The sequence below is a fragment of the Marmota monax genome, unplaced genomic scaffold (assembly GCF_021218885.2).
Source record: "Marmota monax isolate L192 unplaced genomic scaffold, Marmota_monax_Labrador192_F-V1.1 WCK01_AAM20220418_F8-fsc00163, whole genome shotgun sequence".
NCBI lineage: Eukaryota > Metazoa > Chordata > Mammalia > Rodentia > Sciuridae > Marmota > Marmota monax.
Genome location: NW_026693660.1, coordinates 2,648,567 through 2,666,809, shown reverse-complemented (window position 1 = coordinate 2,666,809; position 18,243 = coordinate 2,648,567). Strand labels below are relative to the sequence as shown.

At 37.8% G+C, this 18,243-nt stretch overlaps 1 protein-coding gene across 21 annotated transcripts in view; it reads right to left on the bottom strand.

The window, feature by feature from the left end:
• Nucleotides 1–18,243, bottom strand: part of Erc1 (ELKS/RAB6-interacting/CAST family member 1) — a 564,692-nt gene that overhangs the window by 25,308 nt on the left and 521,141 nt on the right. For 13 of the 21 annotated variants that reach the window (XM_058584138.1, XM_058584139.1, XM_058584137.1 and 10 more), the window contains one exon: nucleotides 16,855–17,043. In XM_058584138.1, the coding sequence (XP_058440121.1) occupies nucleotides 16,855–17,043 (189 nt within the window). Of the gene's footprint in view, nucleotides 1–16,854; nucleotides 17,044–18,243 lie in introns of those variants that run through there. The other 8 variants (XM_058584146.1, XM_058584149.1, XM_058584150.1 and 5 more) reach the window with 2 other exon arrangements.

The following is an 18,243-nucleotide window of genomic DNA, read 5'->3' as shown; positions in this document are numbered from 1 at the left end:
GGATGTAAATTCCTTATTTTTTCTATAGTCAAATTCCTATTTCCTCTTTCTTTCTCAACTTAATGTTAGGGCATGTTATCAGAAGCAAGGTAGGAATTTGGGGCCCTAGGGTCAACTCAGCACCCTGTCAGTCATGCCCCTCCTGTGGTGTATCTGCCTAGCTCTTCTCCAATTCCTCCATCTCTTTATTTTTTAAAAGAAGCTTTTCTTTGCCAGCTACTTCAACATCCAATTGGCAAGATACACTGGTCTTTGCATAAAAAGGTTAATGGCAGCTGTCAGAGGAAAAAGAAAGTGCCAGACTGTGTGAGAGCAGAGGAGAGAAAAAGTGAATGTATTCCACAGCATATTTCTCGTAAATTTGTCAAGACACACACACACACAGACACACACACCCCATTCCCAAGCCCAGTCCTGATACAGACGCACATTTATCTTCAAAGTTCTGCTATTCTTTTCACTGGATTGCTAGTCTTGCCTCCTGCGGCCTTTCACATGCTGCTGCTCTTAGTTTTTTTGGACAAGAATTTAGCATCTGAGCTGAGGAAACAAGTTCAAACATCACAAAAAGAGGAAAACCAGATCAGAAACATACGGGCTGGGAACCAGAACAAAGTTTGTTATCCCACAAAGAACCATTCTTCTTTCTTCTTTCCTCTCCCTGCTGCCCCTTATGCTTTGCTCCCCATCAGCCCCTATGCCCATTTGGCTTACTTGGGTGGTACAGCAACAGGACAAATGCATTCAAGAGGGAAGAATGAAATGTCATGTCTGTGACTGATGACTGACACATTCCCTGAGTGAGGGAGATGACTTCTAGGTTCTGTGCCCAGTGCTGCCCCAGCACTAACAGCCCCTAAACCAGCACTTTGAAAAGAGAGAGGTGCAAGCCAAGGAGCAATTGATCAAAATATGGAGAAAACAAATGGAAAAATGAATCCAAGGAAAGGACAAGATCCGAGCCAAGTTCTGGAACAATACTTCCTGAAAATTAAAAAGGGACCAAGTGCTGGGAAAGAGACTTGGAATCCAAAGCTTAGTGACCCACACAGGGGGCTGGCTGATAGAAGTTCATTCCAGTGTGGTTCAGCCCCTGATAGGAGGCTGGCATTTATGGTGGAAAAACAAAAAAGAATTTGTACTCAAGGGAAATATTCCATTTTTAGTTTTTTTGGTGGAATAAGTTTTAAACAGGTCAAAAGGAAACTGGAGGTGGGGTATGATCTTTTGAAAAAATTAAACTAGCATTGATATATAGCCAAATGTACAGATCTTTAAGTATACAATTTGATGAATTTTGATAAATATATCAACACACATTGCTGTCTCCCCAATCAAAATACAGAACATTTCCATTATCTCAGAAGGTTTCCTGATACCTTTCTTCAGTAAGTTGCTCTAGGTAACCACTGTTGTAATTTTTATCATTCTGATTTGCCCTTCTTGAATGTCATATAAATGGATACATACATTAATTATGTATGTATTCTTTTGTATCTAGTTTCTTTTACTTAACACAGTGTTTTGAAGATTCATTCAAAAAGAGGCCTATACTAGAAATTCTTTCTTTTTATTGTTGAACAGTTTTCCATTATACAATATATAGTAATTAAAAAAAAATCTGTTCTCCTATTAGTGGACATTCGGGTTGTTTCCAGCTTTGGACTTTTACAAACAAAGCTGTTATGAATAGTCTTCTGTCACTTGTCTTTTTGGATATATCTTTCCATTTTTATTGAGTAAATACCACAGAATGAGAAATCTGGGTTGTGGAATAGATGTATATATAATTTAGTTAAGAAACTGCCCAACATTTTTCCAAAGTATAGTACCATTTGCACTCTGATCAGCAGTGTATCAGGGTTCCAGTTGCTCCATATCCTCGCCAACCAATGGTATCAATCTTCTTAATTTTAGTGAGACTATGGTTCTAATTGTGTTTTTATATGTGTGAGCATTTTTTCATGTGTTTATATTATCTTTATTTTGTAAAGAGTCTATTTAAGTCTTCTTGCCACTTCAAAAAATATGCTTTTTTGTCTTTTGTTACTGGTTTTCAAAAATACCTTGCATATAAACTTGCATGTACATATATATATATTTTGAATATTTTCTCCCAGTGTTTTTTTTTTTGGGGGGGGGAGGGGGAGCGGGGTACCAGGGATTGAACTTGGGGCACTCAACCACTGAGCCACACCCCTAGCCCTATTTTGTATTTTTAGAGCCAGGATCTCACTGAGTTGCTTAGCGCCTCACTATTGCTGAGGCTGGCTTTGAACTCTTGATTCTCCTGTCTCAGCCTCCGAGCTGCTGGGATTACAGGCATGTGCCACAGTGTCTGGCTCTCCCAGTTTTGATGAGTAGAAATTTAAAGTTTTGTTGAAGTCTGACTTAATTACTTTGCTAACCTAAGTTTAGAACACTTCCCTTCTTTCTAGTATCATGTCACTATGCCACTGAGCTGGGGTAGTTTTGGCAATATATGTGACTTTTGGCTAATATCTGGAATTAAAGCATATTTATTTATTAAGGCTTAAAACAACCACCTGTTGCTAATCTTTGGTTATGGAGGCTGATTTTTACAATAAAAGACATTTGCTTTACCTAAAATTCTAGAGCCACCAAGGTTTAAAACTGAAAGTTGCATTTTCAAAAAACCAATCATTCAACATATAGGTCACTCTGGTTACTGACTGGTTGAGATGAACTGTATCAGGCAAGCAAGATATGGAGACGTTGACAAGTATAGTGGGCTGGGGAGGGGCACACTATTGTTTGGGATTCAACCTTAGTGTCTCCAAAGGGAAACTATAATATTTGTTCTGAAATCTGTTCCATGTTTCACAAGTCTAAAGTTGGAGAGCTCTTCCCCATGTTAAAAGAAATATTTCTTTTTGTAATTTAATATAATCCCTCATTCTATCCTCAATGGAAATAGAAAAAAGGAGGAAAAGGCCCTCCTTACCATTAAGGCAAAAGCCTTCATTTATCCTATAATTGAGTTTTATGCCTTTAACTTTTTTATGTAAACTACCCTTTCTTAACAATTGTTTATTTTCCATTACTCCTATCTTCCCCCTTTCAATTCTTTTATCTAATTTGTTTGTGGAGTTTTTGTTAGTATGTCACATTCAAATACAGTCCTACATTTTTTGGGGGAGGGCATTTTACATTCCTTTTACACTAGAATAAAAGACAACTGGGACTGGAAAAAACCTTACAAACAATCTAACTCAGATCATCTTGCAACCCTGAATTCCTTCTATAACCCAACTGAGCAGCTTCTCCAGTAAAAAAGAAATTATCCTGTGTTTGTTCTTTTTTGTGGACACATCTAGAAAAAATTTCTTTCTGTTAAAGTAAAATCTGCTAAATTATAATATGTACTCATTGGTTGTGAGGTAACACCAAAGCAATTTATATACACAAAGTCATTTCTTCTGGTACAGTCTGTTACTGTACCATTTTTTAGCTGCCTGAGGGTATCACCTTGGGGTCTTTACTATTTAGGCTAATAACACTTCTTAAGCCCTTGATACTCTGTGCACTGTAATTTTCATAAGAGGATGAAATTCTTAACTCCAGTTTACTGACTTAAAATTTAAAAACCTTTTTAATTTGATACAATTAACTTCTAGAAAAGTTGTAAAAATAATATGAAGAGCTCTCATACCTCCAGATTCCTTAACTGCTAATATTTTACATGCTCTTTATCATTCATTCACTCATTTAAAATTTTTCTCAGTGGATTTAGGTGTGTGTATAAATCTCTCTATGTAAGTTGGGTGTGGTGGCACATGCTTGTAATCCCAGCTACTCATGAGTCTGAGGCAAGAAGATTGCAAGCGTGAGACCAGCCTAGGCAACTTATTGAGACCCTGTTTCAAAAAAAAAAAAAAAAAGGGTACAGGGCTGGGAATGCAGCTCAGTGGTAAAATGCTGCTGGATTTTATCCCCAGTACCTCCTTGCCACCAAATTCTCCTTTCTTTCCATTGATTTATTTATTAATATCAGTACAGACTCATACATTTCTATTCTATTCAATGTGTTATAATGTTACTATGGTTGTTATTTTGATGCTCAACTGTCCATGATTTTGTGAAAGGGATCCCATGGTCCTTCTGATATATATACCCACCATTCTTGGAACACTTCCTTTCTTTCTAGTATAACAAGATGTTCTGGGATTATCTTATACCTTTCCATACTCAACCTTAGACATAGTCATTTCTGCAAAGAGCAGAAATTCCTTTTAGTGGAAAAGGGCATCTAGAAGCCAACCTTTGGGTGCTAAGTGAGTTCTGTATCACTGGATGTCAGAGCTCCCAGATCCCCTCAGCAGACAAAGTTAGGAGATACATGTATATATACAGGCAGATGAACACACACACACAGAGGAATTTAAATCTATTTATCTGTTTAAAATTGTGGTTTTTACACTAATATTTAAAAAATTTTTTTAGTCATAGCTGGACATAATACCTTCATTTTATTTATTTACTTATCTTTATACGGTGCTGAGGATCGAATCCTGTGCTTCACACATGCTAGGTGAAAACTCTATTACTGAGCCACAAGCCCAGACCTCACATCAATATTTCTTAATAGCAGCCCAACACCACAAGGTTTGTCTTTGCCCTTTCTATACTGCTGTTCCCTTTTCCTATGATAAACCTGGGTCACACTACCCTTACATTCATTTGCTCAGTCTCCTGGGGTATAATCCATCTCTCTCAACCATGGAGGCCACCTTCTTGGCTCCAGTCTAGTATTTCCACTCATGCCAACTGATCCTGAGCCCTGGCCCTGTCAAAAATACTGGCCATGTGGGTTAAATCCTTGGTCCTAGCCAGTCACACATACCAGCTGTGCGGGCAGAATCCTTTGTCCTGCCAAATACATAGACCCAATGCTTGAATCCAACTCCATTGCCAAACATGTCAGCTATGTCATCAAACACTTGGCCTCTGTCCTGCTGGTCATTTTTGCTAAATCAGTCAAATCCCTGGCCCTAGCCAGCTGACTCCTTGGCCATAAGTGGGAAAGGGCAGATGGACAGACTTTTAAAATGACTTTTCATTTAGAAGGAACACAGGATATTTACGTTGTGGTATTGGTTAGATACTATATCCTTAAACTTTTGCTGCATATAGAGAAAAACTAGTCAAGAATACTAATGTTGAGGAGGTATTGCCTACATTTTCCCAAAGACTTGAAAATTTATTCCTTATACTAAATTATACATTAGAGATGTGAGTACTTTGGGTAGCAATATCTACGTTCTCCTAGAGAATAGTTTCTTTATGAAAATGAACTTTGGTGTTATGATATTGCGGAGATGTTAAACAAATCTATGAAACTTATTATTGCATAAAATGGAAAGATGTTGAAAATGTTGCTTATAGCTTGATTCTTTATTAGGACCCATTGGGAAGAACTTTCTTTCAGATCCTAAGAATTCAAATAAACATGTTTTTGCTAAACTACTGGTTTGTTTTATCTTGTGGAATACTATAAAAACTGCATAACTAATCAAATTTCCCTCTTGACAGTGTCTGACAGCTCACTCATGGCTTTTCCTTATTTTTTTAAAAAAATTCTCACTTTCTCTTTGATTATTTGAGTTATGAGGATGGGAATGCAGAGGAGGAAATCTCTTTTGGGAGGGTTCGAGGGTCACCACCACCTCTGAGAAGCACTGCTCCCAAACTACTCTCTCAACCTTGAAGACTGTATATTGAGAACTGAATTTCTGCTTCTTTATTTTGCCATTCTGAAACATACAACCCTGCAACCTTAAAGCTACTAATATAATACTGTGAATATAATTTCTAATTTGTTTTGTGTGTGTGTATGCTGGGAATTAAACTCAGGACCTTAAGCATGCTAAGTACATGCTCTACCACTAAATTATACCCTGAGTCCCAGTTTCTATTATTACATGACTTGAAAGAAGTAAAATTATATAATGTGATATTATCTCAAAGAGGTAAAATAAAGGCTGTTCTTCAAGTATACAAAATATTTAAAAACAATGTTTTCTTGGCCATAAAGACTATCAAATCTAATCTGGTCCAAATTTATTTAGCTGTTGGAACTAAAACGATCACAGAGGTAAAGTGGCTCTGAATTAATTTTTTGAACAATATATGCTTGGTATGGTCTAGAGACAGAAAAACCAAAGGACTAGAACCCAAATACACAATAATTCAAAATGTAATTTGGATGTATCCATTCATTGCAAACCAAAATATTTGAAGTGCAAGTGAAATAACTATTAACCATCAGTAGCCAAAATCAAATCTTCTTAGACCACCTGACTCTGGCTAATGTGTATAAAATTGCAATACATAACATTCCTCAAAAGTAGGTTATTTAGACCCAAGAACAATATTATGTTCCAAGTTGTTTGCCACATTCACTTGCTAACTATGTGAGCCATTGCGTCGGTGACAAGTTGAAAAGTTGCAGTTTACTGGTACAGGGAAATCACATTATATAGCACAGCAGTGCATAAATAAGACAGCCATTGAAGACTTATGTTTCCTCACCTCATTGTAAAGTTGAATGCAATCACTTAAAGCTATGAGAAAGATTACATACATGAATGTTGTCTTTCCAATCTCTGCACCTGCAGATATCAAAAGTTTCCCACCCTGCTGCATCTCTTTGAATCTAAGGAATTGATGTGTAGCATATGTTTGGTATGGCCTTTTAAAAACACACACAGTATTTATGTTAAATACATTGTTGCCCCTCCTGAACACTCAGGGCCCCAAATCCTTGAGCTCTCTGAAAGTAACTAAGTTTGAAATTTTAAAACCAACCAAACAAACAAACAAACAAAAAACCCCAAAACCAAAAACAACTGTTTGTATTTATAATCAAGGGAAAAGTCATCTGTCAAAAAAGTTTTAGCTAAAAATTTCCCACCATTTTCATGATGTAATACTCAGCCTAGGAACCAGTAACTCAACTCCATGAGTAGCTGTCAGTTGTTTGTTAGCTGGTGTTGATGCTGGATTTATGGAGACACTAAGTAGATTAGTGTTTCCCAAGAGATAGCAAAACAAAAGGGGTTGGCAAGAAATGAGGGCATCTTGTAGATGTAAGAAGTTAGTGGTTCAGTGTGGAAAACCTGGACCCCTGGAATTACAATTATGAGCTATGATTCTGAAAGATAACAAATGATAGTCCAAAGCAGAGAAGACGTTTAAATTTAAAATTGAACTTAAGAAAATATATCTCTTAGTTAGAGCAAACCACTTTGTACTCTTAACATTCTACCTTTACAATGCCTTAATCTATTTCTTTAAAAAAAGCTTCTTTGGGGATCCAGGATCACATAAAATGGCACAAGATTCCCCTTCTCTGAAAAATGTCAACAATGTCTCTTCTTCCAATACCAAGTGACCAGTGGGCCTGGGTTCAGTAAATAATAATGACTGGAAACACAGCCTGAGTAGTATGATACTATGTATTTCAAACTCATATCACACCTAAAAAGTACTGCATATTATTTATGGACACATGTATATTAAAAATGTGTATGTAAAAATGCACACCAATTTAGGACAGCAGTTGCTACTGCAGATGGAAAAAGAAGAATGCAGTTGAGAAGGGGTATGAAGACTAATGTAAGAGTCAAGTGTTTTCTCATATACTCAGTATAATACTTCTGATATCAGATTCCCGGTGGACGCCAACTGGGTGTCCTATAATTCAGTTCAGTTCTGATTGTCCACTTGGAGATAGTATCTTTTCCTTCAGTATAAAGGCACAGTACCTCAGGACTGCCCCCTTACTTCAGATGCCAGCTGCAAGCACCAGGTTGTTATTACCTGAGCTTCTGAATGACTAACTATATAAACCAGAATTCTCACAATCCCTTCCTCAGGTTTGGTTAATTTGCTACGCAGCTCACTGAACTATGGTAAACATGTTTGCTGATTTATTATAAAGGATATTACAAAGGATACCAATGAACACCAGATAAAGAGGTGGTAAGGTATGTGGGAAGAGATGCTGAGTTTCTATGCCCTCTCTGGGTGTGCCACCCTCTAGGCACCTCCATGTGTTCAGCTATCTGGAAGTTTTCTGAACTCTGTCCTTTTGTGGAGGCTTAATTATACAGACATGAGTGAACATCACTGAACACTGGTGATCAATTCAACCTTTAGTCTAATTCCCTTCCCAGAGGTTGGGGGGTGGGGTGGGGCAGAAATTTCTAAATTTCCAAATTTATAATCACTTGGTTGGTTTTGCTGACAACCAGCATCCAACCTGAGATTATCCAGGAGCCCTCAGCCTCCAGTCATTTCATTAGCATACGGAAGACACTTATCACTCCAGAGATCCCAAATGTTTTAGGAGCTGTGTGCAAGAAACCAGGAGCAGAGCTCAAACATGTTTCTTATTATAACACAATATCACACTATATTTAGCATTAAAAAGATCTGAAGCAGATATGACAAAGTAATTAGTTAATTCTGGGTACAGTGTTGTCTATACTTTTCAGAATGCTTGAGACATTTTGTTAAAAATAATGTGATAAACTGGAAAACATACACATACACACATGTATAAAGTAAAAAAAATGGCAAATGAAGGTTTTCATAGAGGAAACATTCTTTTGGAATTCTCTGCAAATCATTTTTTGATATATATGCTCTCAGATCAAAGCATGGTCATAGAATGACAGGAAGCTTGAGACAAAGAAAATCCATATATGACTAAAGATGTAGAATCATGCTTAGAGAACAAGGAAAAATTCCAAGGTGATATGTGTGTGTACGTGTGCGTGTGGGCGCGCGGCAGAGGTGGGGTAGGGGATGGGGTGTCCCATCAGACTGATTCTCAGTAAAATATTAACTGAAAATGACAATGATAACTGCAATAACAGCTACCATCTAGAAGCATCATGATTCTTACAACAACCTTATGTCCACTGCAAGATGAAGAAACTGACACAGAGATGTTAAGAAGCTTAAGGGCAAATAGACAAGAGGAGGTCAGACAATGAAAATTCAAAGCTGTGTGGCTCTAAAACCTGTGCCTCTAACTTCCACAATACTCAAGCTGACACCAATAGTATATGGCATCTGTGTGTGTGTGTGTGTGTGTGTGTACAAGCATATTTTTGCCTGCCTGTTGTCCATGTACCCACCTGCTCAATTCAGTTCAATCCAAACTAATGTACCATGCCCCAACAAACCTCCAAAGAATACAAAATTTGGGTACAGACATAGAAAACCAAAATGAAAAGTCACTGCTATGGACCTAGAAAGAAATTTATCATATTCTGCCATGTAGGTATCCCTGTAACTACCATTAAGCTACCATAGGAAGTTACAGAGGTTGGGAAAAAAAAAGTGTGATAGATCTATGGGTCTAAACAATCTTCTAACTTTCAAAAATGGAATGCTTTATTTAGAGAAAATGAATGCCAGTTCTGTCAATTTTATAGTACCAGGAACAAAACAAATAAACCATCATATTTCCTACGTGAACCTCTGTAGAATTGACATAATGATAAGACTATTTTCTAACTTTTTCTCAGGCGCTCCCTTCAGTCTGTTCTTAGGATTGATCTTTAATTTTTCATTAACTGACCAAAATTTTTATATTCTCATTTCTGGATTTCTTTGAAAGATAAGGGCTAAGAGATATAGTTCAGTGGCAGAGCGCTTGCCTAGCATGTATGACACCCTGAGTTCCATTCACCATTACTTTAAAAAACCCAAAGATTTATTTATCTCTCAAATCTACCTGAACTCACTATTTTTATTCTTTATAATGCTATGGTTTATACAAAAAGAAGTGCCATACATGTGAGTAACTTGTAAAGAAAGAAAAAAGCTTATAAAATTGAGAAAGCTTAACTAGTGTGGAGGGAGAATCTGATAAAGGGATTCATGACTGAATATAAGGTCTAACATTAGCTCCCTTTAAATCCACCACTACTAAGTGTTTCTCTCCAATTATACTAGCAATATATATATATATATATATATATATATATATATATATATATATATATATATATATATATATTTTGGTATTATTATTTCATTAAAACTCAAGTAACCCTAGAAGATAAGCATTATTATCTCTATTTTATTTTTATTTTTATTTTTATTTTTTTAAATTTTTTATTGTTGGCTGTTCAAAACATTACATAGTTCTTGATATATCATATTTCACACTTTGATTCAAGTGGGTTATGAGCTCCCATTTTTACCCCATATACAGATTGCAGAATCACATCAGTTACACATCCATTGATTTACATATTGCCATACTAGTGTCTGTTGTGTTCTGCTGCCTTTCCTATCCTCTACTATCCCCCTCCCCTCCCCTCCCCTCCCCTCTTCTCTCTCTGCCCCCTCTACTGACATTCATTTGTCCCCCTTGTATTATTTTTCCCTTTCCCCTCACTTCCTCTTGTATGTACTTTTGTATAACTCTGAGGGTCTCCTTCCATTTCCATGCAATTTCCCTTCTCTCTCCCTTTCCCTCCCACCTCTCATCCCTGTTTAATGTTAATCTTCTTCTCATGCTCTTCGACCCTACTCTGTTATTAGTTACTCTCCTTATATCAAAGAAGACATTTGGCATTTGTTTTTTAGGGATTGGCTAGCTTCACTTAGCATAATCTGCTCTAATGCCATCCATTTCCCTGTAAATTCTATGATTTTGTCATTTTTTAATGCAGAGTAATACTCCATTGTGTATAAATGCCACATTTTTTTTATCCATTCATCTATTGAAGGACATCTAGGTTGGTTCCACAGTCTTGCTATTGTGAATTGTGCTGCTATGAACATCGATGTAGCAGTGTCCCTGTAGCATGCTCTTTTTAGGTCTTTAGGGAATAGACCGAGAAGGGGAATAGCTGGGTCAAATGGTGGCTCCATTCCCAGCTTTCCAAGAAATCTCCATACTGCTTTCCAAGTTGGCTGCACCAATTTGCAGTCCCACCAGCAATGTACAAGTGTACCCTTTTCCCCACATCCTCGCCAGCACTTGTTGTTGTTTGACTTCATAATGGCTGCCAATCTAACTGGAGTGAGATGGTATCTTAGGGTGGTTTTGATTTGCATTTCTCTGACTGCTAGAGATGGTGAGCATTTTTTCATGTACTTGTTGATTGATTGTATGTCCTCCTCTGAGAAGTGTCTGTTCAGGTCCTTGGCCCATTTGTTGATTGGGTTGTTTGTTCTCTTATTGTCTAATTTTTTGAGTTCTTTGTATACTCTAGATATTAGGGCTCTATCTGAAGTGTGAGGAGTAAATATTTGTTCCCAGGATGTAGGCTCCCTATTTACCTCTTATTGTTTCTTTTGCTGAGAAAAAACTTTTTAGTTTGAGTAAGTCCCATTTGTTGATTCTAGTTATTAACTTTTGTGCTATGGGTGTCCTGTTGAGGAATTTGGAGCCCGACCCCACAGTATGTAGATCGTAGCCAATTTTTTCTTCTATCAGACGGCGTGTCTCTGATTTGATATCAAGCTCCTTGATCCATTTTGAATTCACTTTTGTGCATGGCGAGAGAAAGGGATTCAGTTTCATTTTGTTGCATATGGATTTCCAGTTTTCCCAGCACCATTTGTTGAAGATGCTATCCTTCCTCCATTGCATGCTTTTAGCCCCTTTATCAAATATAAGATAGTTGTAGTTTTGTGGATTGGTTTCTGTGTCCTCTATTCTGTACCATTGGTCCACCCGCCTGTTTTGGTACCAGTACCATGCTGTTTTTGTTACTATTGCTCTGTAGTATAGTTTGAAGTCTGGTATCGCTATACCGCCTGATTCACACTTCCTGCTTAGAGTTGTTTTTGCTATTCTGGGTCATTTATTTTTCCATATGAATTTCATGATTGCTTTCTCTATTTCTACAAGAAATGCCGTTGGGATTTTGATTGGCATTGCATTAAACCTATAGAGAACTTTTGGTAATATCGCCATTTTGATGATGTTAGTTCTGCCTATCCATGAACAGGGTATATTTTTCCATCTTCTAAGATCTTCTTCTATTTCTCTCTTTAGGGTTCTGTAGTTTTCATTGTATAAGTCTTTCACCTCTTTTGTTAGGTTGATTCCCAAGTATTTTATTTTTTTTGAAGATATTGTGAATGGAGTGGTTGTCCTCATTTCCATTTCAGAGGATTTGTCGCTGATATACAGGAATGCCTTTGATTTATGCGTGTTGATTTTATATCCTGCCACTTTGCTGAATTCATTTATTAGCTCTAATAGTTTCTTTGTAGACCCTTTTGGGTCTGCTAGGTATAGAATCATGTCATCTGCAAATAGTGATAATTTAAGTTCTTCTTTTCCTATTTTGATGCCTTTAATTTCTTTCGTCTAATTGCTCTGGCCAGTGTTTCAAGAACTATGTTGAACAGAAGTGGTGAGAGAGGGCATCCTTGTCTTGTTCCAGATTTTAGAGGGAATGCCTTCAATTTTTCTCCATTCAGAATGATGCTAGCCTGAGGCTTAGCATAGATTGCTTTTACAATATTGAGGTATGTTCCTGTTATCCCTAGTTTTTCTAGAGTTTTGAACATAAAGGGATGCTGTACTTTGTCGAATGCTTTTTCCGCATCTATCGAGATGATCATATGGTTCTTATTTTTAAGTCTATTGATGTGGTGAATAACATTTATTGATTTCTGTATATTGAACCAGCCTTGCATCCCAGGGATGAATCCTACTTGATCATGGTACACAATTTTTTTGATATGTTTTTGTATCCGATTCGCCAGAATTTTATTGAGGATTTTTGCATCTAGGTTCATTAGAGATATTGGTCTGTAGTTTTCTTTCTTTGAAGTGTCTTTGTCTGGTTTAGGTATCAGGGTGTATTATCTCTATTTTAAAGCTGAAAAAACTGAGGCCTGAAAGTTTAAGAACTGCTCCAGTGTTGTCAAACCAGACAGTGACAGAGCTGGACTTTGGATCCAGATTAGTTCACTCCAGTGCTATTATTTCTTCTTTTTGCTTTTTTTTTTTTTTGCCTTACTAGGGATTGAACCCAGAGTCTTGCATATGGTAGGCAAGTGATCTACTACTTAACTAGATCCCCAGTCTTTTAAGTTTATTTTGAAACAGGGTCTCACTAAGTTGCCTAGTTTGGCCTTGAATTTAAATTCTTCAGTCTCCTGAGTAGCTGGGATGACAGATGGGGGCTACCACAGGAGGCTCACCATTTTTTCTGCAATGCGGTTGTATATGTATGTATATTTTAAGCAATGGGAACTGTTATCTTTGAATACATTCATGAGGTTTTATTTCTGCTTGGTCAAAAGAAATTTTCCAGATTGGGTTAGATGAAGGAACAATGCTATAGTCTGAATATGGTTTGTCCCCTTTGAAACTCATGTTGAAATTTCATCCCCATTATAGAACCTAAGAGGTGATTAACACCCTGTCCTCATGCATGGATTAATTCATTCAAGGAATTAATGGATTAATAGATTAATGTGACAATGGCTTATTTCCAGATTGAGCCTACTGTGAAAGTTAGTTTGGCTAGGTCTCTCACACAATTCCTGACTATTCCAAGTGATACACCGTGCTGCCTCAGAACCTTGCCAGCAAGGAGGCCATCACCAGATACAGATCTGCCCTTCAACGGACCAGAACCAAAACAAACCTCTTTTATTTAAATTACCCAGTCTATGGCACTACATTATTAGCAACAGAACATGGACTAAGACAAACACCTTATTTCCTTTCTGATTCTCAAGCTATCATTCTTTAAGGGTATGAGAAGTTACCTTGTTCTCTTCTGGCTCTTCAAATAGTCTGTAAGCCCTATTTAGGTAAGCACAAATTAAAGTACCAGGTTACTTATCAGTACCCCAAAGCTGAAGAATTCCAATTCTTAAAACAACATACATATACAGCGAGTTGTTCTTTTCTTCTTCTTTTTTTAAATGGCATTGGGAATGGAACCCAGGGATGCTCTACTAGTTTTTATTTTTTATTTTGTGAAAGGGTCTCACTAAGTTGTAGAGGCTAGCCTCCAATGTGCAATCCTCCTGCCTTAGCCTCTGCACCCAGCTCAAGGGGTTATTTTCATCATCTCTATTTTACAAATAGTCTGCACAGAAAAAATACTGTAGCATAAGTTTAATACACTACAGCTATCTTCAGAAGCTGAATTAGAGGGTTTTAGATAAACAGAGCTTTGTGGAAATAGAGTAAAACTTCGTATATCCAAGAACCAAGAAATGCATAAAGCCATAAAATACTGTCTTCTATGCATTTTCTTCTTTTACCTTGCAAACTGACAATTATCCAAGTTTATAAGGAGCTCTACTTTTGCTTAGAATGTTGAAAGCCCTAAAAGATTAGTTTTACCCTAACAAGAAAAAGATCTGGATAATCTATAAAAATCATAATTCTTTGGAGCCTATCAGAGATTAGAGATCCTAAGGTAACTACATAAATTGAATTCAAGGGTGACAAGCCCATCTGAGGAGAGATGAACATACCTTTGGCAAAGAACAAGAAGAAGAGACAGCAGCCTTAAAAGTGGGTAAAGAGAGCAGGGCACAGTGGCACATGATTGTTTTCCCAGCTACTTGAGAGGCTGAGGCAGGAAGATCACAAATTTGAGGCCAGCCTCTGCAACCTAGAAAGACCCTGCCTCAAAATAAAAAATAAATGAAGAAAGGACTGGGGTTATAGCTCAGTGATATTGTATCCCTGGGTTAAATCTCCAGTACCAAAAAGTTGGTAAAGAAAACAATTTAATACCTACAATTTAAATAAATTCTTAAAGTCAGAACATGGGCCAGCCTGACAGAGTAGAATCCCTTGGAGCCCCAGAGAAAAAGGAATCCACTTCCACTGGCCTCCACTGAGAGTTTGTTGTAGGACTGGGTATAAAATAGAAAACCTGAGAGAGCTCTCTCTCTCTCTCTCTCTCTCTCTCTCTCTCTCTGCTCTCTGGGGTATACATGTGCTGTGACTGCTAAAGCTGAGGGACAGCAGGAGTACTAGGGTAATCAATCTGTCCATGCTCCATGTCATTTATGACCATAGTTAGTGACTGGCGGCCAGGAGATGCTAGGCATCTGGACTGTTATTTGATATGAAGTAAAAAGCAAGTGCCAGGGAGGGCAGGAAATCCTTCAGTGCCCAGAGCCTAACCTTGCTCTGACAGGAAAAGCTGTGCACCCCTGGGAGAAGGAAAGGAAACCTTCACTACCCCTGTTCTTAGGCAGATTGACTGCCACCAGAGGAGGAGTAGAAAATCCTTCCCACCTCTTACACTGACACACAGCAAAAGCAAACTGTCACTAGAAAAGAGAGAGGAAGTCCAGTAGGCCCCTAAATATGGACTGATTCAAAGCAGAATTCTGCTTCTACTGGGAAAGCAGTAGGAAATCACCTTATAGTCTAGATCCTGCACTGCTAGTAGGAGCTGGTATCTGTCAGTGGGGGTGAGGCAGGCATGCTAAGACTGAGGTGGAAGGATGAAGAGAGCATTAATGCTTCCATTCTGAGTGATACATTAAGAAATGAGGGCAGTCTGCAGCTTGGAGAGGGCAGGAGGATGGAAAGCCCTCTGTGGTGCAGGCCACATGTACCCCATTAATATATACATGATACCCCATTGATATGTACAATTTTTATGTATCAGTTAAAAAGTAAATCTAATTAAAAAAACACAAGGCAGTGGAAAATCTAAAGATTGTGGTACAATGAAGTATAACTGTAGCAAAAACAAACCCAAACCTAGCTCAATTAGTGATTGATTTGACTCAGTCCTCAATGCTTATGGCCTAACAGAAGAAGGAATGTTTTTTTCAGTATATAAGTATGATTTACCTTAATTTCTACTGCTCAATATAGGATTTCTAGCTTCTAGAACTTGATAAATAAATCCCTGTTGTTTATAAGCCACCTAGTACTTCATTATAACAGCCTGAATGGACTAAGACATGGGTTGACCTCAACTAATTCATCTAATGGTTCTTCCACTTAATGGTAAATTGTAGTACACAGTTCCCCAGGCTACTTTTCAAAAGTCCCTTATCCAAATATTCTAACCTCAGACCTTTTTTTAGTGGTCATCCCTTCTAAGCGATAACCTAGGGCAGGTTAACAGACTGTCCGTAACCCTCCTTTCTACATCAGTCCTTTGTGATACATAAGCAAGTATCTCTGGGGGAAGAATCAAATGGCACTTCCTTGAAATGATAATGCCAAATATCTGTTGAAGACTATTCATGTTTAACAATCTTGAATGAAACAGAAGAATGGTGGTTACCAGGGATGGGGGAGAGGGAGGAGGTTGAGGAGATGTCAGCAAGAGGGTTCAAAACTTAAGTTAGAAAGTAGGAATAATTCAAGAGATCTATTATACAACAAGCTGCTTATTGTTTATAACAATGTTTAAACTCCTGAAAATCACTAAGGAGCTGATTTTAAGTAATTCTCATCACACACAGATATATATATATATATATATATAATAAAGAAAGCATGTGAGAAATGTGTAGCTTGATTTATTAGACATTCCAAAATGTGCACACATCAAAACAGTATGTTGTCCATGATAAATACCTTTTTTTGTTAATTTAAAAAATAAATTTAGGACAGGAGATGCAGATCAGTGGTACAGTGTTTGCCTAGCATATATGAGGCCCTGAGTTCCATCCCCAGCAAACACAAACTTTAAAAAGTAAGCAAACAAAGAAAAAGGAAAAAAATTAAAAGTACAAATCAATTAAAAGTGATATATGGAACCTTCTCCCCCAAGGTAGCGCTCATTGTATCAACCCAAATATCAGTTGAACTTTTCTAGGTTCTTGTCAAAGCTCAATTGAGAGACTTACCTGTTCCTGGGTCATCTTCTGCAGCTCATTTTCCCAAGCTGCCTGGTCATCATCCAAGTTATAGGAAGCTGGTGGAGTGAGTCCACGAAGGATTAGGGGGTCTCGGTCATGGCAGAGGGCCGTCAGGTGTCCAATATACAACTTTAACTTGCTTCTATTTTGGTCAAGTTCTAACAGGGGTTGAATAATCTGAGATGGAAAAAAACGAGGAAAGTCAAGATCAATCTGAAAAGAGAGGTTTAAATATTCTTTATGTCTCTCAAGTCAAATAAAATGACCCAAGACTAAAAGCTCTTCTAATTACTATTACAATCTTCAGGATTATAAAGAGAAACAGTTCCACATACTGCTGCACATTTACATAGTCAAAACCCACCACCACTCTGGGAGACAGAGCATGCTGGCCTAGTATATTAACGCCAGACCAAGATTTCTGTATTTGGGGGTGGGGGAACTGAACACAAGACCAGCTTGTGTTTTACAGAGATGCTATTCCCAATGTGGAAAGTCTCTAGTTAGCTCGCAATTTTTCTTTTCACTTCTTTGGAGGTAGTAGGTTTCAAAAATTTGCTAATGAAAATTGCTCATCTGAAAGCCTGGACTACATACATTTCATTTGTTCCTCCACCTCCTGGAATGGAAGAAAAATTCTGTCTCTGGAGAAAGTGCATGTTTTTCTTGGCCAAGAGATGTGATGAGAGAACTTATTACTAAATCTGCCTCATCCTGGCTTAGCTCCCCTCATTCATTTCACAGAGGCTATCCAATATTCTTTTTAAACAGTGACTGATAAATCCTTATATAATACCATACACCTGACTCTTAGCCAAGGACTCTAAAATTCCCAGTTGTAACACTGGTTCTGTACTTTTTAAAAATAATAGACCTACTCTAAATTTCTTTTCTACTCCCTTTACCCTGGTTGAATAACTATTGAGGGCACACTAACTGACTGCTGACTTCTGCCCCAGAATTTCACTTGACAACCCTTGTGGCAATACTCTGGCCAGATATTTGATAGTCAGTCACAGCTTGGGGTGTTAAGGAAGAGTTGAGCCCAGTCCTGCATCACAGCACGCTGAAGTGCTGGAGCAGTATGCACTTGATGCACAGCAGCTGTGGGAGCTGTAAGCATTGCCAAAATGCCAGCCATTCTCAGAGTGTTCCCAGGGCTTCCAGGGCAGAGCTCTGCACCTGTTGTATGTCATCAAGGCTGGCATTTTTTCAACAGAATACCTCTGACCCACCTCATGAATGAGGAGCTCAATAATCTTCAAGTCAACAGAAACGCCTGGTATTACTTTCCATAGTGACACTGATTTCTCAGTGGACCCTACAGAAAACAATCTTTAACTTACTTAGTGAGATCACATTTCAGAGTTTAGGCCT